The sequence below is a fragment of the Rattus norvegicus genome, chromosome 1 (genome assembly GCF_021556685.1).
Source record: "Rattus norvegicus strain SHRSP/BbbUtx chromosome 1, alternate assembly SHRSP_T2T, whole genome shotgun sequence".
Taxonomy (NCBI): domain Eukaryota; kingdom Metazoa; phylum Chordata; class Mammalia; order Rodentia; family Muridae; genus Rattus; species Rattus norvegicus.
The window spans coordinates 21,121,477-21,144,188 of record NC_141534.1 but is presented as its reverse complement, the minus strand read 5'-3'; the positions used below and the strand labels follow the sequence as shown (position 1 = coordinate 21,144,188).

The 22,712-nt window shown below is 42.9% G+C and overlaps 1 protein-coding gene across 50 annotated transcripts in view; it reads left to right on the top strand.

The window, feature by feature from the left end:
- The window catches only part of Epb41l2 (erythrocyte membrane protein band 4.1-like 2), a 174,960-nt gene that overhangs the window by 124,825 nt on the left and 27,423 nt on the right, over nucleotides 1-22,712 (top strand). For 30 of the 50 annotated variants that reach the window (XM_087566068.1, XM_087565970.1, XM_087565918.1 and 27 more), the window contains 7 exons: nucleotides 1,007-1,094; nucleotides 5,179-5,331; nucleotides 6,263-6,360; nucleotides 10,952-11,124; nucleotides 15,789-15,952; nucleotides 20,384-20,446; nucleotides 22,238-22,384. In XM_087566068.1, the coding sequence (XP_087422194.1) occupies nucleotides 1,007-1,094; nucleotides 5,179-5,331; nucleotides 6,263-6,360; nucleotides 10,952-11,124; nucleotides 15,789-15,952; nucleotides 20,384-20,446; nucleotides 22,238-22,384 (886 nt within the window). 50 annotated transcript variants of the gene reach the window in all.

The window sequence follows — 22,712 nt, the reverse complement described above, 5'->3', positions numbered from 1 at the left end:
AGAACATTTCTTCTGCCTCAGTTTAAAATAGAAAGTATCACTATGTTTTATAAAGAAGCTGGGGAGATAGTCAGGGTAGATATCAAAACACACTATACTCATGTTTGAAATTTTTCAAAATAGTATTTTTTTAAAAGCTAGGAAGGTATTGAAGCTTGTGGATTTGAATTAGGAGTTCAGATGCTGATGAATGGGGACAGCTGAAATGGACAGCTGCCCTAGGAGCCACAGAAAATGTTCTCTTGTTTAGGAGTACTTAAATTACTTGAATGGTATGCGTACTTTTGAATACTTTCATATTTCTGTCAAACGGAGTTCTATATGAGTTTTTAATATCTAAGTTACAAAATGTTTATATATTAAAGCCATAATTGTATAGAATATTGACTAAAATCATTTGAAAAACTTTCAGAGATTTAAAACTCTTAAGGGGAATTATACATTAACTTTTATTTAAAAAAAGTGAAAGAGCATCATTTGACCAGCCCCTCCGCCTTCCCCCATATCGAAAGTCTACTCAACAGACATTTATTCTGTCACCCAGATTTGAATTGGTAGGCATGGAATTCCATGATGGAAATGAAGGCTTTTGGCACAGAGGCTTGTCTGCCAGATGCTTTTAAGTTTGTTTGGCTGAAGAAATAGAAAGTCAAATACAAGTAATTCAGACCACTTGAATGAAGAACTGAGAATGTGTCAGTTTTGAACGTGAAGTCGCAGTTTGCTCACTCTCTCCTGGTTAGCCTGTGCTGCACCCATATTGCGGACAGCTCTCCACCGAGAGAACAACGAAGAGTGTCCAGCTAAGGACAGAGTGGGGAGGGGGACATCCATGTGCTTGAGTGAGCTGAGGTTCGATGACCTTAGAGAGGCAGGCAGAGCTGCGTCTCGTCTCCTACTCTGCCTTTCCACAGCTCGGCACAGTCACCCCCTGTAGCCCTGCACACAGCTGTACCTATTGTGAGCACGCTTGCACCTCCTGGTGACACAGTGTTTTTATTCTCAGGGGCTTATCTCCAGCCCAGGCTGATTCTCAGTTCTTAGAAAATGCGAAGAGGCTTTCCATGTACGGCGTTGACCTGCACCATGCCAAGGTATCGTATGTTCCATTTCGGTGACTGAAGCTCTGCGATATCTCCAGTTTCACAGAGCCTGATTCTTTTTGGAAAAGGCTGTCTGTCTACACTTTTTTCTACATAAAATTCATGGCGTGGGAATCCCTTGTCATCTCTTTACTTTCTTCTTTTGTCAGTTTTATTAATGCCTCTTTAAGAGTTCTTACTATAGTTGGAGATTTAGCTGAGTGGTAGAGTGCTTGAGCACAAGGCCCTGGGTTCGGTCCCCAGCTCCGAAAAAAAAGAAAAAGAAAAAAAAAAGAGTTCTTACTATAGATGTCTTTGGTAGCCCTTACTCCTTACCCCGTGATTCTGGTTTATAGATATGGTCCATCTTCTGCTGGACCAGTGGCTCTCAACCTGTGGTTTGTGTATGACTCAGTGTGGGGGCTGAGGAACCCTTTCATAGGGTTTGCTTAAGACCATTAGAAAACACAGATATTTACATTATGATTCATAATAGTAGCAAAGTTACAGTTATGAAGTACCAGTGAAAATAACTTTGTGGTTGGGGGTCAGCACTGCATGAGGAACTATATTAAAGGGTTGCAGCATTAGGAAGGTTGAGAACCCCTCTGTTACACCCAGTGCTGCTGTCTGGGCTCCCTCTCTCTTCCTCACCTATTTTTTGGGAAAAGAAAGCAAATCCAGAAGCATGGAAGGGCCAGAAGCTGTACAGATCTGCCCTGGCTCTAAGTCATGGATGGGATGGGATGATGGAGGCTTCAGCTGTAGTGCACAGGTGGGATGGTGGAGGCTTCAGCTGAAGTGTACAGGTGGGATGGTGGAGGCTTCAGCTGTAGTGTACAGGTGGGATGATGGAGGCTTCAGTTGTAGTGCATAGGTGGGATGATGGAGGCTTCAGCTGTAGTGTACAGGTGGGATGGTGGTGGCTTCAGCTGTAGTGCACAAGTGGGATGATGGAGGCTTCAGTTGTAGTGCATAGGTGGGGTGATGGAGGCTTCAGCTGTAGTGCACAGGTGGGATGGTGGAGGCTTCGGCTATACTGCACAGGTGGGATGATGGAGGCTTCAGCTGTAGTGCACAGGTGGGATGGTGGAGGCTTCAGCTGTAGTGCACAGGTGGGATGATGGAGGCTTCAGCTGTAGTGCACAGGTGGGGTGATGGAGGCTTCAGCTGTAGTGCACAGGTGGGATGGTGGAGGCTTCAGCTATACTGCACAGGTGGGATGATGGAGGCTTCAGCCATACTGCACAGGTGGGATGGTGGAGGCTTCAGCCGTACTGCACAGGTGGGATGGTGGAGGCTTCAGCTGTAGTGCACAGGTGGGATGGTGGAGGCTTCAGCTGTAGTGCACAGGTGGGATGATGGAGGCTTCAGCTGTAGTGCACAGGTGGGGTGATGGAGGCTTCAGCTGTAGTGCACAGGTGGGATGGTGGAGGCTTCAGCCATACTGCACAGGTGGGATGATGGAGGCTTCAGCCATACTGCACAGGTGGGATGGTGGAGGCTTCAGCCGTACTGCACAGGTGGGATGGTGGAGGCTTCAGCTGTAGTGCACAGGTGGGATGGTGGAGGCTTCAGCTGTAGTGTACAGGTGGGATGATGGAGGCTTCAGCTGTAGTGCATGGATGGGATGATGGAGGCTTCAGCTGTAGTGCATGGATGGGATGATGGAGGCTTGTGATAGGAAGCCTGGGTTGATTGGGAGGATATCACTAACAAGCCTCCCTGTTTTGTGATCCTACATGGATTGGTGAGACTTTAGTAGGACAAGAGGAAAAGTGATAAACAGGTTTGGTTTGTCTAGAATCAACATCTGAGAGATTCTGTAATATCATATTTTAAACTGCAGTTCTTTTTAGTTTTAAAAAATGCTTTCATGCGTACTGTCTTTTGAGATTTGAATGTATTTGTTTTATAAATATGTGAAATAGTAAAGAGAACACATTGTCTGATGTTGTCTACCGCTGGCAGTCACCTTTGCCTGAGACTTTAATAAATGTTAGTACACAGTAAATCTAATCCGACTAATGCTGGGGTGGCTTTGTTTGTTTGCTTGTTTTAGTTTCTTTTTGTTTATAGAAGAAAATAGGATGAGAGAGGACAGGTCTGGAACCAAAGAAGGCTCTTTAATCTTAACCTCCTGTTAAATTTGCAATAGATGATTTTCTTGAGAGGGTGGGAGGACTGAGGCTTGAACCCAGGGCCTCAGCCATGCTAGGCAATACTCTGCAGCCATGCTGCACCTTACAGCCTTTCCTGTATGTAGTTGTTCTGTTGCCTTGCTTTGTAGACCCTTGTGTGGAACCCAGTTCTTACAAGTACTGAAAGTGTCAGGGTTCTTAGAACGTTCGAGTTAGAAAAGCAAGCTTGGTTATGAACGTACTGTCAGGTTTTGCTGCACAGCAAGGAACAGCGCAGTAAAAACACCCAGTGCCATCATTCATCCTATTTGTCACCTGTTAGACTGCCAATGACCATTGTATTTGTGGCCCATGGAGGAGCCCTATGGGGGTTTAACGATGTACATACCATGGAAACTTTTATTTTCATAAACCACTTTTCATTATCTTGAACACTTTATGCTTGATGCCAAGTAGTTTGGGCACCTGTGCCTAATTCACCCAGCTTTATCTGCTATTCCTAGAGAGAGCTGAGGCTGTAGGATACCAGAGAGCGTAGGCTATTGTACATTTTAAAAAAATCTTCTGCATGTGATATGTAAGTGGGTGTGCACATGCTATGGTGTACACTCCATGGTCTGTAGAGGTCAGAGACAACTTTGCAGTTGGTTTTCTCCATCCACCCATAGGCTCTGGAGATTGAGCTTTGGTCATTGGACTTTTGCTGCAAACTTTCATTGGCTGTCTGCAGCCCAGTGCTTTAAAACTTGCTCAGTGTGGTGTGATTTAAGTTTGTGTCCTTGTATTTGAATTATTCAGGTATCATAGCAGAGAATGAAATTAGTATCAATTGTCTATACTGTACTTTTATTTAAAAAAACTAACTTATGTTACATCATTCTTTTTTTTTTTTTTGGAGCTGAGGACCGAACCCAGGGCCTTGCGCTCTACCACTGAGCTAAATCCCCATCCCCACATCATTCTCTGTAATTGTGCTGTCAAGTGTGCTGTCACTGAATTGAGACTTAATGTGTTTGTCTTTGCTTTGTGTGAAATTTTATCACATGTTATTCATGATTTCTTAAGATGTGTACCTCTCTTGAGTGGTAGTGTTAAGTTTACCTATCTTGGCCGAGATCACCTGCCCCCTGGTGGAAAAACTGCTTGTGTGTTTTGAACATTGTGCATCCTTTAAGTATGGAGTGACTAATGGGGGAAGTTCCTTTTTAAACATGTGTCAAGCTGTCAGCCTTCTGCTTTCGTGTGTATGTTTATGTGGGTAAATAAACCAGACCTCTTGAGGCTTGTGGTTATCCTGTATTATCATGTAGCCTAAGTTAACTCTCTGGGGAAAAGAAACTAATGATGACGTCAGGAGTCGTCTCCAGTCCTTTGTAGATGAAGGGCTCTGAGTGAGGGCCGTGCATCAGCACCTAAATCACTGAGTGTTAGCAAGAGTTCAGAGGCCTCAACACTGTCAGTCTAGAAGACTGTGGTTGGTGTTTGCAAAATAGAGGTATAATTTTACCAATTGTCAGCTAGAATAACCTTGTAAGTTTGGTGAATTAAAATAGTAGAATGTGCCTAAGAACAGGCCAGCGGACTGTCCACGAGGGCTAGCCTTGCTCCAGGACATGTCCTGTCCTGTGTCCTCACAATGCCTCAGTATGACTCTTTTCTTCTTTCTTCCTTGTTAAATTTTTACAGAGCTTGAAAATGCATAAATTAATTTTTTTACAGATTATATCTTATAAATGATAGTTTCATATCATTTTGTAAATTCAACCTGACCCCGGAAGAAGAATCATTTTATTAATATGATCATGTGAATTACTCTTGGAGTAATTTAGGTACTCTCACTAAAATTGAAATGTAAATGTATTAAGTTGACATTTTCAATCATTTGAAGTTTGATTTGCCTCAGTCCACATAACTTGTCATTCTAACTGTCGAATGGCTTATGTTCCACTTGGCAGGACTCTGAAGGTGTGGACATCAAGCTGGGTGTGTGCGCTAATGGCCTTCTCATTTACAAAGACAGACTGAGAATCAATCGCTTTGCTTGGCCGAAGATTTTGAAGATTTCCTATAAGCGAAGTAATTTCTACATTAAAGTTAGACCAGGAGAGGTGAGCAGTGTCTTGTACCCTCGGCATGGCTAAAGCACTGTTAGTGTCCCCTTTCCCAGTAGGAGAGGTAAATGAATTCCTCTGAAAATATTGCAGAAGGAACCCTTCTTTGTCGTTTTATGCTAGACAAGACATCATTCTTGACGATATGTTACTTGTTACTGATAGAGAAAACCACTAGGTTGTTCACAGGAAGGGATTTTTTTTCTCCGCCCACATGTAGTGGGAGCCTTTTGATGTTGTTGTTGACTCAGGTGAATGAGGGAATGTGTTGAGTGGCATTGAGTAATCAGTTCACTTAGGCAGTGGGCAATTAATATTGCTTTTCATAGGAACAGTGTCACAGTTGGAAATTTGCTATTCTGCATGACCATATATATATATTGTTGTAAAATTATAAAAAAAAAAAAAGCGTCTTTTGCCCCCACTAGATCCAGCACCACAGTGCCCCAAGATGTCTGGCAGAATATCTTGCCAGGAAGCACAGATCCCAACCCCGTGGCAGCCCAGTGTCTCTGCCGCCACACACTCTCCATAAGAAAGAGCACACAACACAATAACCTCTGATCCAATTGATAAGATATAATTGCCCACCTAAACATACAAAGCCCTGTACACATCCCTTAAGATCATAACAACCTGTAAATACACAGAGTGGAATCTTAACGGCAGCCTCCATGTTCTCTCTGCGGCTTTTCCTCCAGTCTCTTCCAGTCTCTCTGTTTCAGTCTCCTTCTCCTCCCTCAGACTTTTCTCCCGCCCATCCTTCCTTCTCGTCCAGTGACAGGCCTCGTTCTATCCTGTACCTGCCCTCACCTGTATGACATCCTATACGTAGAGATTGACTAACACTTATCTTCTAAAGAGTTACTTCTGACAGAAGCCATTGGTTAAAGAATGGACTGAGTTTGTTTCTATGGCTTTATTCCAGCTGGAACAGTTTGAGAGCACCATTGGATTCAAACTACCAAACCACCGGGCAGCTAAAAGGCTATGGAAAGTCTGTGTGGAGCATCACACTTTCTACAGGTGAGGCGAAGAAGGCACTGGCTGCCTGCCAGTGGAACCCTGCCCGGGTCAGATGGGCTGGGCGGCCTGCAGGTGCATCCCTGCCTACGTCAGAGCTGTAGTTCACGCTGGCTTGCCATGCTTCAGTGTGCCCTCTGGTTGTCTGTCCCCTCTGTCCCCATCACTATCTGCTAACCCCACCTGCTGCCTGCCGTCCTTTCTGTCTCTGTCTTCTTAGTTACACGATTCAGGCTTTTTTATCAGCTCTTTCTCAGTCACCTAGAGCCTGTCATTGCTCTATTTGGTTGGTTTGTTAAGAGGATTTAGCCCCCTCAAGCCCCTGTCTCCTAGCATACCAGCTACCCCTGTGCTGCTACATCTGATATCTGATATCCTGACATGGCTATTTCTGTGTTAGCTTAAGTACTACTCCTATGGTGATTGATACAGTATCACAACCTTGTGTATTAATGCTATTTTGAGAAACTAGTTTTCAGCATTAGTGGGATCCTCATTGCTGCCTCTCAGCTTGCCAGCCTCCTGTGGCATCTGAACTGTTCCTAGTCTTCCCGTTCATAGTCTTCTAGAGCCTCTTACACTGGCCTCTCCTCAGGATTGCCCTTCATGCAGTGCATTCACTGTAGAAACTGGGGGACCTTTCTTTAATTGCCTCCTTTCCTTCTACCACCTTCCAGTTTTAACGAATGGGTAAACATTGTTTTGGTCTATTTATTTCATCCCTCCTGTATTATTTAGCCCAAGTTAACTCTGAGGAAAGGGAACTAGTGATGACTTCAGGAGTCGTCTCCAGTCTTTTGTAGCGGAGGGTGCTGAGTGAGGGCTGTGTATCAGCACTTAAGTTACTGAATGCTTGCAACAGTTCAGAGACTTCAGTCTAGAAGACAGCAAGGAGTCCTGCTTGGTAAATTTATGTTCTAATAGATACCTCTGGCTTTTTTTTTTTTTAAGATTTATTTATTTTATATAACTAGCTGTCTTCAGATGCACCAGAAGAGGCCGTCAGATCCCATTACAGATGGTTGTGAGCCACCATGTGGTTGCTGGGAATTGAACTCAGGGCCTTTAGAAGAGCAGCCAGCACTCTTAACCACTGAGCCTTCTCTCCAGCCCAGACACCTCTGACTTCTTTGGCCAGTTACATATCCATGCCTTCCTTAAAAACCAAAGCCCCAAACTAAAAAAAAAAAACCCCAAGCTTCTTATCTCAGTATGTGGGAAGTAGAGGCAAGGCAGGTCTCTGAGTTCAAGGCTAGCTGTAGCTACATAGAGAAATAAATAAACATACTCAGAGCAACAATAACCCACAAACCCTCCAATTTTCCCTGGACTCCAAGCCATAGCTACAGTTTCGTCTCACTGTAAGTCCTTTCCTGCTTTTTTTTTTTTTTTTTTTTTTTGGTTCTTTTTTTTTTTTTTTTCCGGAGCTGGGGACCTAACCCCCTTTCCTGCTTTGTTAACAGGGAGTTTGGTCACCTTCGTCGCCTCTGTCTTGGTCCCTGGTTTGTAAAGCCAGACTGGGTTAAGTGTTGTCTCCAGGCTTAGGAGGGAGTGCTGGTCTCTCACATACTAGCCATGTAATAGTGACGGGTTATACAGTCCCTACTTTACCTTCGCTGTCCCTCTGCGATGCTAATGAAGGGTTCCTTTATTTCCTTAGGGCTTGTTTTCAAGATTAAATGGCGTTTTACATGAGAAGCAAACATAAGTTATTTCTGGTGTATAATAATGTGAAATAATGTCACCAGTGCCAGTTAAAACACACGGTAGTTATTACAGATGACCAGCTCTTACAGGGACGTGGGACAGATTTGTTTTCATGCACACCCTAATATGCTAACTTTAGAGAAGACGTACAATTCAGCATATATTTGAATCTGGCTGACTCAGCTATACTAATTGTAGAAGTCCTTGAAAAGTTTGTTTCTTGGTAGCTAGAATAAATGTTTTCTGAAATGTGGGCCTGTCTTATTTAAAGCTAGATAACCAGCCCTGTAGGTCTTGAGTGGACAGATAGCAGGTTTGCCATCAAATAACAGTACCAACAGCGAGGCTCCTGCTGGAAACGACAGTGCTAGGAGTGTTGTTGTTAGACGCGGTTTACTGCAGCACATGTCTTAGACTGCAAGGTTTTTTATGGAGACACAGGCCTTGCAGCAGTGTGCTGTGTAAAATGGAAGGAAGATCAAAAAAATAATTAAGTGGTCACCTATATAAAATATTTCATGCAAAATACTCTAATGGCTAAACATCTGGATATATACTTAAATAGTAACCAACCGGCTGACTATTACCTTAACAGAAGATAAATTTGATTGTGTAGAGTTCCTTTCACATGGACAAGGACAGTAGATGCCATCCCAAACCATGGTAACGAGAAGGTCAGCTTTCAGATTGGGAGGGGGATGAGGACTAATATTTCATGCTCTACTAGGATGAGCCTCTCCGCAACAGCTGGAGTGGTGGGTCAGAGGTCAGAGGTCAAAGGCCTGGGCTTGCAGCACTTGCTTTTTCCTAAATTTCTAAAGTGCCGAACACAAAAACCACTTCCTTAAGGCTGCATCCCTGAGATACCAGGAAGGAGAGCACCGAAGAGGCTGTGCATGCGTGTGTATGGTGTGAGTGCACGAGTGAGTGTGTGTGTGTGTGTGTGTGTGTGTGTGTGTGTGTGCCTGTGCACGAGTGTGTGTGCACATGTGCGCATGTCAATGATGGCGGCACAGACACAGATGAGACTTGGGGCAGGCTGTCATTTGAGTTCATGGTTTGAGGCCGGTCTAAGAACATAGTGAAACCCTCAAATGTAAGAAAGCAAGAAGCCCATTGAGCTGGGGTTTGGATGTGTCTAGAGTTAAGGTGACAGTGGCCCCAGGTCTCCTGCAAGCACCCACAGGTTCTGATGAAGTGACGAAAAGTAAATTAACAGTTGCAAAGCTGGGGAATGCCTCAGGAGGGTTTACATTTTCCTTAAAATTGTTTCCTGAAGCATAAGAAGTTTAATTGTTTTACATTTATTTTGTAAAAGAAACAGAAAATATATTAGAGTTTGAAAGAGGAATATCTCTTGAAAATACATGATCTTTAAGTTTTTCTCATAGTTTGTGAAAACAGATGCCCTGCCTGTATTTCAGATCTTTCCGTGGCGATCTCTTCCAGGGCTCAGCACGTGTTTCTCTGTTGCAGTGGTCTCTGTTCCTGAGTAGACTTTGCTAACAGACAAGAGGGATCCATGTGTCTTTAAATATTCTCTGTTCCCCAGTGGACTTCAGTAACAGACAAGAAGGAGCCCTGGGACTTGGCTAGAGAGTATTCCTCAAACACTGGCAGCACGGATAGACCTCCCAGCAATCTTCCTCCCATTTCTGTAGCTGACTGCTTTCCTGCAGAGCAGTCATATTCATAGCATCGCTAGCTAGGGAAACTCCATGTTCAGCCCATCAGGAGACAGGCGGAGGTGACCAGTCACCAGAGTGCGTGCTCTCAGCGCGGTGCTCTGTGTTGTATCTCAGCAGGTAGAAAGTGGAGTATGGTTATGACGTGCACACAGCTCTGTGTACTTCTCTACAAGAATAGATCGGGGCCAAGAACGCCTGAAGTCTCTGGCTCTCTTATCATTTAATTCTGACTGTGCCTTTCTGAGTGAATACTGTTCTGAGGTAACAGAGGACTAGATTACCTCTGAGCATTATTATTCCTTAACCACCTTGACCTAGAACTCATCTTTCCCTAATCAGAAGAGTTCTAAAATCTTAGGCAGAAGATCTGGGAATACTTAGAATGCTTTTAGAAAAACAATTTTTACAAAAACCAACTTTTCCTTGGGAAATGAATAAAATCTCCTTCTTTCTGAACCGTCAACTAAAGTTGCAATAAGTTGTAAGATCTCTGAGAGGACATTTTTGTTAAGTGTTTTTCCAATTCAGATAATGGCAAGATAATTTCAGTTGTCTCAAAGACAGTATCATTAAATGCATGTTTTTATATAGGTCAGAAAATGCTCTGTCATTAAGGTTTGGATTTTCGGATTGTGAAGCCAGTTGCTTGGTAGAGTTCCGAGGGGTAGGAAGAGTATTAGCCATCTCTGAGGACCACTCTCTGTCTAGTTTCTCTTCCTCAGGAAGGATTACTTGGCTGCATAGATCCTTGAGTTAGACAGGTTTTTTCCCCCACCAGAAAGAGGAATAAATATTAACAATTGCTAATGATAATGGGCGCTTTACTTGACCCTTAGAGCTAGCAGCACAGATCCAAACATACGTGTTTACGTAAGTGATTTACACTAAATCACATAGATGCTCTCAGTACACACCCACAGCAGCTGCTCTTCTGGTTGGGTTAAAAAAAAAAAGTGAGCACATTACTGTTCAAAACTGCAATGACCCAGTGCCATGCTGCTCTTTAATTCCAGCACTCGTCTCCAAAACCCAAAACGATAACACAGCACATATGTAGGAAGGGTGTTTTTATTAAAGCTATGGAGCAGTGGTTCTGACTAATCATATATGAAATGAGATCTTAAAATACATACCTGTGTTTTTGTTTTTCTTAATCCACCCGAAGACTTTGTCTTTATTTATTTTTTTCTCCTTTGTAGACTCGTGTCTCCAGAGCAGCCACCAAAGACCAAGTTCTTGACCCTGGGGTCCAAATTCCGCTACAGTGGCCGCACGCAGGCGCAGACACGAGAAGCAAGCACCCTCATAGACAGGCCGGCGCCACAGTTTGAGCGCGCCTCTAGTAAGCGCGTCTCGAGGAGCCTAGATGGAGGTAACACATTTATAATTTTGGATTCTACTCATCTTTTCTAGTCCAGTGGGGTCAGAAAACAGTGATCTAGTTAATAAGACCACCAGACACCCTTTAGGGCAGTGGTCCTCAACCTTCCTGATGCTGACACCATTTAATACAGTTTCTTCTGTTGTGGTAACCGCCACTATAAAACCAGTTTGATATAAAACCAGTTTGATGCTACTGCATCACTGATTTGCTTCTGTTATGGACTGTAATATCTGCCATGTAGGGTATCTGATATGGGACCCCACAGAGGTCACAACCCATAGGGTTGAGGACCACTGGTCTCAAGGGATAGACAGTAAAGTGTTGATGTTCTCAAATAAAACAACTTGGTGTTCAGGTTGTCACTCTGAACACACATGTTTGTTATTGTTGTTGTTTATGTATGTTGTTGGCAGCATGTATAAGTAACATGTATTTTTGTGGTTCTAAGCTATTGGATGAATGTGTGTCTCTTGGTTTTATTTGATTATGATCTCTAAGGTGACTCAATTTCTTATATTTGTTAATCGCTCACATCAGTCTGAGGGGGTTTGGGGGAATGTTTGCACATGAATTTCCCATAATTATAAAACAGTTCTCCTACTCAGATTTGAAGGTGTGCTTTCAGAAGTTTACCAAACTCACGAAATAAAAACCATTCTAGGTTTCAAAAGTATTAACTTTAAATATGGCCTTAAATAACCATAACACAAGAAATCCGTACTCAGCATGTGTCTGGGGCGAGAGTGTAGACATTAATGGTTTCTCTTAGAGTTGCGTGGAAGTCAGGGGATGTTTCTTTCTTGCGTTTGCCATATTGCTTATTAGTAAACTAGGAATTCATATGCTTCTTGTACAAAAGATGGTGGTAATGCTTTTATTAAAGTACTTTTCTTGTTATAGAGCAAAATGGTAGTTTTTAGTGACAAGAAGTAGTTTTTCAACCTTTTTCATTATACTGAATATTAATGTTAAGTAGTTTGACAAGTTAGAATTTGAAATTGCATTATTAACAAAAATCCCATTATGATTGTTGTTCCTGTACAAATTTGTATATAGCTACACAAATATGAAAATGTAAACTTGAATGGCAAGATGTTAAATAATTGGGTAAACCAGATGATTCCTAGACTACTAGTCTTTCATTAATAGAGGACTCACACAGACTAGCCTTGCTCTGTTTTCCTGGTAGAAGTCATCATTGAATAGGTGCAGGTGCACAGTTAGTTCCTGGGCTTTGCTTGTGGGTATCTTGATATATGTGATTGGTAACTGTAGGATGATGTCATACAGGTGAGGCAGGTACAAGATAGAACGAGGCCTATCATTGGACGAGAAGGAAGGATGGGTGGGAGAAAAGTTTGACAGAAGAGGAGGAGACTGGAATGGAAAGGCAGAGAAGCCGCTGAGAGAACATGGAGGTTGATGTTAAGATTCCACTCTGTACTTTTACAGATTGTTAGGAATATTCTTAAGGGATAGACGTGTACAGGGTTTTGTATGTCTAGATGGGCAATTATATCTTATCAGTTGGATCAGAGGTTATTGTGTTGTGTGTTCTTTCATGTGGCGATTTAAGTCTAAGAGAGTGTGGCAGCTGACACTAGGAATTGGGATATATATGTCTGGCATGGTGATAACCTGCCTTGGGAACTAGATGGGTAGAGAGATTATTGCCAGACTCAGAGAGAGGCCATCAGAAGTGTGATATGGAATAGAGCAAAGCGGGTGAGAGGCTTTGCTGACTGAGATGAAGATATTTATCAGATATCTTGGGGCACTGTGGTGCCAGATCTAGTGTAGGGTAAAAGACAGCATTTTTTTTTTTTTTATAATTTTACAACAACAGTTAACTTGGGAGAGTCTTCCGTAGAGTTTTAAAGAACCCCCAGAAAAATTCATGCTTCAAGCAAATGAATGTCTCTATTTCCAGATAAGACTTTCAATGTAGGGAATTGGCAGCGTCAGCCAACAGCTAAGTGTGTTCGTAAGTAGATCTGAGAAATGTGCCAATCTGAGTAGGCAACTCTCAAAAAGACGCAGTTGCCGTTGTTTCTGCCCCACAAGGAGCCTTCTGGGGACTGTTGCCAGCTTTTGTTCTAAGAAAGGAGGCTGTGGAGTTCTCATGTTGTATTAGGGCTAATGAAGACCAGTCAGCCAGGGCATCTTTGTGGTCCGTGCATTTGTTTAGGAAACACTGTATCTTGATTGAGCAGTTAACACAGAGGGAAACAGTTTTGCCAAGGAAAAGCAACAGGCGTGGCACCAATCCTTTATGTCCCCTTTGTGTTTGGACACTGATCCATCAGACGGGTAGGTCATCAAAAGGATGATTGTGTTACTGTGAGCCGTAGGCGACTTCAAGCTAGAATGGCAAGTGGATTCTGGCTGGGGCACGTGTTTCCCGGCAAAGCACAGCTGCTCTGACCCAGGCCAGAGCTGCTTCTTGAGCCCTTTTTATCAGCATTCCATTAGTGTTGCGATGTGTGTTGTGTTGAAGGTTAGAACAGGATAGAGAGGTAAATAACCTGCCTTTTAAAGTTTAGGAAAATAACTTAGTGATTGCATAAAAGGCAGCGTTTAAGGTACATAGAAGACTTAAGAGTGAAGATCACCCAGAGAGAGTAGCCATGGTAAAGCAGGAGCCTCCTCTATGCTTAGGAAGTGGGGAAGCAGGGCCAGGGATGCTGGGCTGCTTAAGCAGGGTCGTCAGGGAAGGGAAGCCTCCCTCAGGGGCCTGAAAGGATGGAAGGGAGGCAGCCATGACATGAGAGGAGAACGTAGGTCATCTCAGGCAGGGGGAGGTGCAGAGAAAAGACAGCACACTTAGGCCTTGTAGGAGAGCCTGCTGCTGCTAGGCTTGCTGGGTCCACTCTGAGGCGGCCTTTGAGGGAATCCTCAGTGTGTTGGTGTTAGCGTGTAGACAGCAGTGCTAGCTTTGAAGAATCCACTGGTCCCAGGAGAATGGGGAGAGGGGACTGAGTCAGGAAGCCCACAGACTGACTTGCAGTGGTCACATGACAGTAGCTGCTGTGTCTTCACCTTGGGTTGGAGCAGATCACTTGCTTACAGCACATTAGAATGGGAGAGTGTTTAAACGTGTGCTAGCAACATTTTGTCAACTCGGCTTTGTAATTTTTAATTTTATATTAACTCATTTCAGTATCAGCATAGCTGAAACTACCTTTAGGTGAGAATTTTTCATTTTGTAATAATTTGTGATTGCAGTGAGTGCTTAAAATTGTAAATAAGTCAAAGGGGTATGTATAATTATATGCTTCTACACTGGAAAATTAGTAAAATCTTAGCAAAAAACAAACAAAAACCAGCTCCAGGAAATAAGTAGGTATAATGTAAGATGTGAGCTCATTTTAATATTCTAACAATTTGTGTGGGTTTTGGAAAGTACGTTTATTATAGATTGGAAAAATTTTAAAGACTGAAATGGTGTAGAAATAGAGGTTAAACACACACACACACACACCATGCTTAAAAATATATGCAAGGGATCATGTTCTAGAATTTGAAGTTCCTGTCTAAAGCAGATGGATTTAAGTAGAATTATCATTTGATGATAAATCAGGGCTAGGGAAGGAGCACATCGTTGTCAGAGGGCAGGCGAGGGATTACCTTGTAGAACAAAGATTGAAGGGATAGGATACCTCCGTGAACTGTAATGGCTTACTATACCACCCTCCAAACACCTTCAAGCTCTGTGGGATTTTATGTTTACTGGAATTTCTCTTGGTGCATGGAAGAAAAGCAAATCACAGGGTGTGTGTAAAGCATTTTATAAAGAGGAAAAGACCTGGGGGGAATTCCATCGTTCAGGAAGAACCTCTGGTGGAAAGACTTGTCATTTGGCTTGCTGACTCTTAAGGTGATCCATCTTTATGACAAAAACATTAGCACAGTAGGTTCCGCCTCACTGTGAGAGAGAGGAGAGCAGCACACAGTAGGTTCCGCCTCAACGTAAGAGAGAGGAGAGCAGCACAAAGTAGGTTCCGCCTCACTGTGAGAGAGGGGAGAGCAGCACACAGTAGGTTCCGCCTCACAGTGAGAGAGGGGAGAGCAGCACACAGTAGGTTCCGCCTCACAGTGAGAGAGAGGAGAGCAGCACACAGTAGGTTCTGCCTCACAGTGAGAGAAGGCAGGGCACAGGGCCATTTTGGGGCAGCAGCTGGGGTCCTGGACACTGACTGAGGTTGAGAAGTTCAGAAGTGTCAGAAAAATGAAAAACATAAGATAGGTTATTTCTTAAATCTACTATCTTTTAGTATGCAAATAAGTTAATTTGTAGGGGATTTCTTAAAATCCCTTGAAAAAATTATTTTGATAATTATTTTTTTAAAGGTAGATTTAGGACTGATGAGATATCCCAGTGTATTAGTTACATTGTAATTCTGCAGTCGGGCCAAGAGCTCCTCCTACTGGACCATTTCTGGGTGAGCCACATGCTCAAAAATCTGATTTGCCGAATGGATTAATTTTTAAAAACCCAGAATATTAGAGTTTTGGATTAGTTTAAAAACGAGTTTATATTACATATTGATATATCCAACGTTCAAAACTCTAGCTACATTTGGTTAAGGGGTTATATTCTTCCAGGCTTCACATTCCTAGGTCTAATGTATTTCAACTTATCTTTTGATTAGCCCCGATTGGTGTTGTGGACCAAAGTCTTATGAAGGATTTTCCGGGCCCTCCTGGAGAGGGATCAGTGCCTGGCCCTGGAGTTGTCAGCTATACTACAGTCCAGGATGGCCGGAGGGACGGCAAGAGCCCAACTAAAGTCACACCCCTGCTCGCTGAGGGAAAGGTACGGCCATTAGCATTGTGCTGCTGTGGAGGATGCTCAGATGAGAGGCCCTTGCTGCCTTTAGTATTGGAGGACTCAGTTTCTTGTCATTGTGTAGTCTATGCTTACAATCTCCGGTGTTTCAAATGGAGCTGCTACTTTGCACTGTTATTTCTAACTTTGTTTTTATTATTTTTCAGAGTAAAATATTTGTTTCAGTATAAGTTATACTAACGTCAGAACAGTAAATTGCACTGACATAAGAAAGCAGTGCACCGGCCTTTCCTGTTTTCTTAGTTTATTATCAGTTGACTTGCTGATGATAAAAGCCACCTGGGTTGAAATTTGCATATTTTATTACTAGTCAATTTCAAAGGTAATCCCTGTCTTTTATTACATTGACTTAATTCTTTTAAATGAAGATATTCTTTATGAAGAAAATCTATTAATAATTCATAGCTGTGAATGATTGTATGCAGTCTCTGCCTTGTTTGTGCATTCCCCATAGTGAACGAAGAAGCAACAGCAATGAGACATTCTCACTTCTGTCAGTTCTGTTACTTTATTACTAATGTCATTTCCGGTGGCTCTCAGTCACTTGAGTAAAGAGCTTTTAAGCTCCTCACAAATCATTTCCCTGCCCGCACAAAGCATTATTTTATATGTAGCCTTGGAAATAAATTACACAGACACACACACACACAGACAGGCACACACATAGACACACACACACTCACACTCAGGCACACACACAGACAGACAGACACACACACAGACACAGACACATACATACACACTCACACAGATACAGACACACACACTCACACACACGGCCTGAATCATCCTTTTGACTTACTGTGCTTTTTTAACTCTGGCTTTACAAAATGTAAAGATGCCAGATGAACGTCTACAGGAACTGTACCTGAAGCATCTGCTGATATTGTAGGAGTTCCTGTGGCCTGGCAACCTCTGCGGCCACCACAGACGCATGGCTACAGGACAGGGCATTACACAGCGGGAAATACAAAATCATTTTCATCCTGTTGTTAAACAGTTTGTGACTGTCCTGTTGAAAACTATTTGTCTAAACACCATTTAGTTAAAACAAAGTAGCTTATGTTCTCCATGGCAATCCTTTGGGTGCTAAGGGGCGAGGATCTTTTAAATTATGTTTACATAGTGTCTGAGAAAACAGCCACTAAAAAAAAAGTTCAGTATTTCTGTTCAGTTTGTCTCAAGTTGATATATGTAATTAAGGGAAAAAATCTGGACAACAAAAGTTTCTTATATTGGATTCTAAATGAAATCTTTCTTGTCTTTAGCAAATGACTAGTTCTGTGAGCATTTTGCTAGCATTTTTAATATATATGTCAGCAACTAGGTTTGAGTAATGTTAGTTAAAAACTCATAGTCATTAATATGTGTAAATTTTATGTGATAAAAGGAGTCTGGTTTCTTTCCTTAAAAGTGGGTTATTCCGTTAAGTTTTTAATCACTGTTTTTATGAAACCTTCTGGGGAGTAGACTTTTCACTAATGTTTCTTCTTTTCTCCTGTTTCCTTCTTGTTCCTTTGACCATAACCATTGTGGGATTCATACCCAACCGTGGGTTGTTTACAATAGAGCGTGTGCACGTGCCCCCCGTCACCTCTCATTTGTTCTCCTTCCCCTTTCACCCCGTACCTCCTGCCAGTCCCTGAAGTGGACTTGCTGTCCGACATCTCAGAGGAAGACCCTTTTGGGGAGGCTGATGAGACCACACTAGATAGCTTCGAGCTGCTCTCTGTGGGTGGGGCATCAGAGCAGGGTGACCCTGAGGTGGCTACACTGGATTCTGTCTTAGATCCTGTGGAAGCCCCTCCCCAGCCTGAGGGCCCGTCCATGCATGAGAAGACTCTGGAACCGGCCGTCCCTAAGGATGCTGAGCTGGGTTCCTTTGCCTTCACGTTTCACAAGTGCTTTGCCTCTGGCCTCCCATCCCTTCTTGATGAAGATGGGTACCTGGCATTCCCCAGCCTCCCCAAGCTCTGGGTTTCTTTCCTCCCTGCTGACGTGCGGCATCATGTCCCCATCACATCACCTTCCTTCATCCCCTCTCTCGTCCTCAGCTTCGGGCTGCTGCTCTCGGCTTCTCAGTCAGTTGCTTTTTCTCTTACCTTTTCCCTTCCCCTGGCATTAGCCCTCTGCTATCTGGAGGGGAAGGCTACCTCACTGCATGGTTCTTATGACTGTGATTTGAATGACAAACCAGAGGAAGAAGAAGCAGTGACCACCATGCCTCCATAAGCTTCAGCTTCCAAAGCCTACCCACCTGTTCTTGTTACAGCCCCTTTGTAACATAGTCTAAACATGTGCCTCAATTTAACTGACAACCCTCAAAATAGTACACACACACACACACACACACACACACACACACACACACACATGCGTGCAGAGCAGTAAGTTAAGATACTTCTCCGCATTGCTGTCCAAAGTCCAGGTCTATACACATTGTAAATTCAGAGCAAACTGGTAAGATGATTGTATACACATCGTAGATCGTGCCAGGGTGTTAACGGAGTGTCTGAGCTGGAAGTCTGTAGTGTCCCCATATGGGCCATGCTCTGAGGATGAGTACCAGTGGTATTCCTTAAGCAGGTTCTGAAGCATAGCTAACGTGTGCCAGGGGAACTTAGTATTTTAATCCTGATCAGAGTTCAAGCTTGAACTCACACTTATGAGCCAAGCCAATATGTAAATTACACTCCCGACGTCTCAGAAAGTGTCTCAGAAACTCCTTATCTGTTGCACTCTTAGTGTTTGGGGGCCAAGTAGATAAATTTTACTTGGCCCTCTTTCTTCTCCCTCGGATTGTATAATTATATGAGTCATTACCAGGTATTTTATAGGATAGGTGATAATTCTGTATAGTATGTATTAAAAATGAACCATGGCTTTGAGACATTAGACTAAATATGAGAGGTTGGCCTTTCCATTCTTACTGTATTTAAAGTTAAGTGTCTGAGACTTCTTACTCCTGCGTCAGAGCTCGTTTGAAGTGTTCACTGCTGCACTACTAGGAGGTCACCTTACCATATGCAGCGCATTTTTGTTTTGCTCAATATGGTCTCGTTGATTGAGTTAGGTGTCTTGTATCTTACGGATTCTATCAACAAAGAGTACGTATCACAGAATTCAGGGCAAACATAACAAAAATAGAAGAAATGAAATGAATATACCATGTAGGAGAAATTGTAATTCTTTACATTTGCTTGAGAAATACCACAGATCCACATTTTAGTGAATTAAATGTTGACCAAGAAAGTAGAGGCGGACTCTTCACAAATGTGCAGTGGCTCTGCTGTGTCTCTCGCCTCTGATATGGAGGTGGGAAAAGCCCTTAGCTCCCACCCAACTCTCACACATACCATGGACGGTTAGAAAACAGGGTTCCTTCCAACTGTGGCACTGTCACCACAGCCAGGAGCGGAGCACGTGGATGGGCTAGCCTGGGAACCTGATCTTCCCTTCTGTGTCCTTCTGTTTCTGACATGAGTCTCCAATGTCAGTGTTTACTCAATGTTTCTTAGTCCTACTTCCAAATTGATTTTTTGGGGTCGTTAAATATTTGGGTTTCCAACTGCAGAAAACTATTGCATAAAAAATTATGGAAAGAAAGTGGCTATATTTGAAAGGTTATTTGTAAATACCCATTTTAATAAATGAAGTAACGAAAAAGTTAATTGGCAAATTTTGCCCCAAGAAAATCTGTATTTAAAAACGGATGGGACAGTGTATAATGATGTAGAATTTGTAACCCACTCGGAGCTGAAGACAAATTTGGTGTCTCTGTACCTTGTCCCATCACTGCTTGGCTTTGGCCATCGTTTGTACCCTCACTTTGATTCTGCTCAAAAAAAAAAAAAAAAGAAAGAAAAAGAAAATTCTTAAACGCAGAACGTGCTCTAGGGACTGAGAAAGAGTGAGCTGCCTTCCCCATCCCCCCGTACAAAGGATCATTTCATCACGTCCAGCACCTAGGTGAAGACAGCCACTGGCTTAGCGTGTCCCGAGGCCCAGGGGCAAGGCTTGTAATCTTGGACTCCGCATCTGCCCTGGTGGTGGAGCCCTCCCGGAGCCGTCCTTCCTGCCCGGGTGCCAGTGGCTTTGCAGGGAAGATGGAAGGATGCAGAGTTGTGCCGGGAGCAGGTGCCCACTTCTCTTAGGTCAGACGATAAGTGTTGCCTGCTGCCTGCTGCTCCTTGGGCAGGGGTCCGGGTGGGCTGGGCGATGACGGCCGAATGCACTCTTGGGATTTTACCTGAGTTTTGCTTGTTGTGGCTTTTAAGATTTTTACTCTCTTTTATTTTAAAAACCTTAGATTATAAAATTCTGAGTTGTTTGTGGTGCTTGCTGACTGATACACGTGTTTATTTGCCTTTTCTCCCTGTGTGTGATTTAATTTCACAGAAAAATACCTTGAGAGTAGACGGGGATAATATTTATGTCAGACATAGCAATTTAATGTTGGAGGTTTGTATGATCTGAGAAAGCATTGCACTCTGCCCTCTGGCTGTCAGGCTGCTGTGGACGGGGGCACGCACAGACTGGCTGGCTGCTCTCTCCAGGCACGCACGGTGCATGCACTGCATGGGGCTCTTGGTCTTGGGAGCGCATGCGACCAGTCCGCCTTGGTTCCTAGATGGCTTAGGTAGGAATGTATCTGCTGTAAGCTCGCAAACTGAAAGCGGGGGAGAAAAGCTCTTTTTATTAAATTGGATTTATTCCTTACTAAGTAAGCCTGTTTCCTTTAATAGATTACCTTTAAGCTATACAAGTAACACAACCTCAAGTTTAATATACATTAAACAATGTAGGTAATTTTTATATAACTTTGGCCCACTTACTTGACCCTTGAACTATGGCTTCCCCTGCTTAATGTCTCACTGTCATCTCTGTGACGAGGTGTGTGCTCCCTTTAAAGAGTTGGAACTGAGAATACGCTAATGAATAGGATTGTTCCTACTAAAAGAAGAGAGGAGAGGGAAGGGAAGGGGGGAGAGAGATGCAGATAGAGAGACACTGGGAGCTGTAAAGTGCTCTCCATGTCTCAGAAGAGCATCTTTCCTTCTTGTGCTGAGGGGTGTGCAGCGTTCAGGGACACCTGCAGCTCCCGGTAACTGACTAATCTCTTCAGTTGCTTTGGCAGCTTTGGTAATGTTAAGTGTATTGTCGCTTGCCTTACTAAAGTGCTGTATATATAATAAGTAACATTGTTGTGAACGGATGCAAGAAACGTGCCTGATCTCAAGCCATTCATTTCCCATGCCATGCAACAGTTTCAGGGTCTCCTGACCTTTTGCAGATGGCCGTAGGAGCTCACGGTGAGCTATTAACGCTTGTGCCTGACAGTGGATTAGGTAATTTTAATCAGATGCATGGTTTGCCTTTGGGAGTGGGACTGTCATTTACAGGCAGCCTGTTACATTTGAAATACAACAAAACATTTACAATTCCATTAAATTCCTGAACATTGGTTAAGCATGCACTACCTACCAGAGCCAGGGTCCATTTGGCCTTGATTTTTGTTGTTGTTTTTTCTTCTAAATCTACTGAATATCCGATTCGTCAGGCCCACAGAACAAGTCCACTTTTCTCTTGTGTTCAGGAGATGGATGGGTTTTATCTGTTCTTGTTACTGCATGAGACCAGTCTGCAGTTCATTTAGAGAGACCAGTGAGAAAAGGTCTCTGGAAGGAGTTAATTTTTATTCACTAAGAATTAAAAGACACTGGAATTTGGAATTTCCTGACAAAGCCCACCCTTGCTTTTTCCACTTTTGATGATGGTTCTGGACTGGCTTTCTTCCTACAGGCCAAATGCGTCTGTAAGTTTACCCTTCTTGGTTTTACTGTATTCACAGAATACAACTTAGTAGTAGCCTTTATCTCAAAGATAAATTTGGGTTAACAAGGTCACAGGCTGCTATTTAAATCTAAGTGTGTATATATGAATTCTTAGCTGTTATAGTCTGTACCCTGGCTCCCTTCTAATGTGAGTAATTTAAAATCCTTTAAAGTCCCAAACAGAAGAAATTAAAATCATTCAGATATGAGTTAAAATAACTCAATGACTTGGTTTTCAAATTTCTATGAACTCAGGGCTATCCACAGATAATAATATGGCTTTTGAGACTTGGCATTTTTCTTGCTTTATTATGTTTTTGAATCATAAGTTTACTTTATCGTATTTTTTTTGGTTCTGCTTTTTGCCCTGCTGGGTTTTTCGTCTGGATTCCCCCTTTGTCATGTTACATGTTGCTAGGACCTGGATAAGGCCCAGGAGGCCATTCTGAAACACCAGGCTAGCGTTAGTGAGCTCAAGCGCAATTTCATGGAGTCCACACCCGAGCCTCGCCCCAGTGAGTGGGAGAAGCGGCGAGTCACACCTCTGTCCTGCCAGATACTAGCGGTATGTCACCGGCTGCCTGGCAGCTCTGTGTCTCACATGCTCCTGCAAACTGTTTGTTGATTCTCAGGTGTTAGAAAATGTTCCCACGTAAATTCTTTTGTATTGCTAACAATTTTTAAACTACTAAGTATTAACAATGTAATATTTGTTGGATTAATTATCAGGTTTCAAAGTATACTGGAAATATTTTCACTGTAATTTTATCATTGTATTTAGGTAATAAATAAGTAGTATTGAATTGTTAGGACAACTCAGGAACTAATGTGAGAAGCTTAGTTACTGGCGGTTTGTGAAGGAAAATATACTGTGTATAGATTGGTTTAAGGTC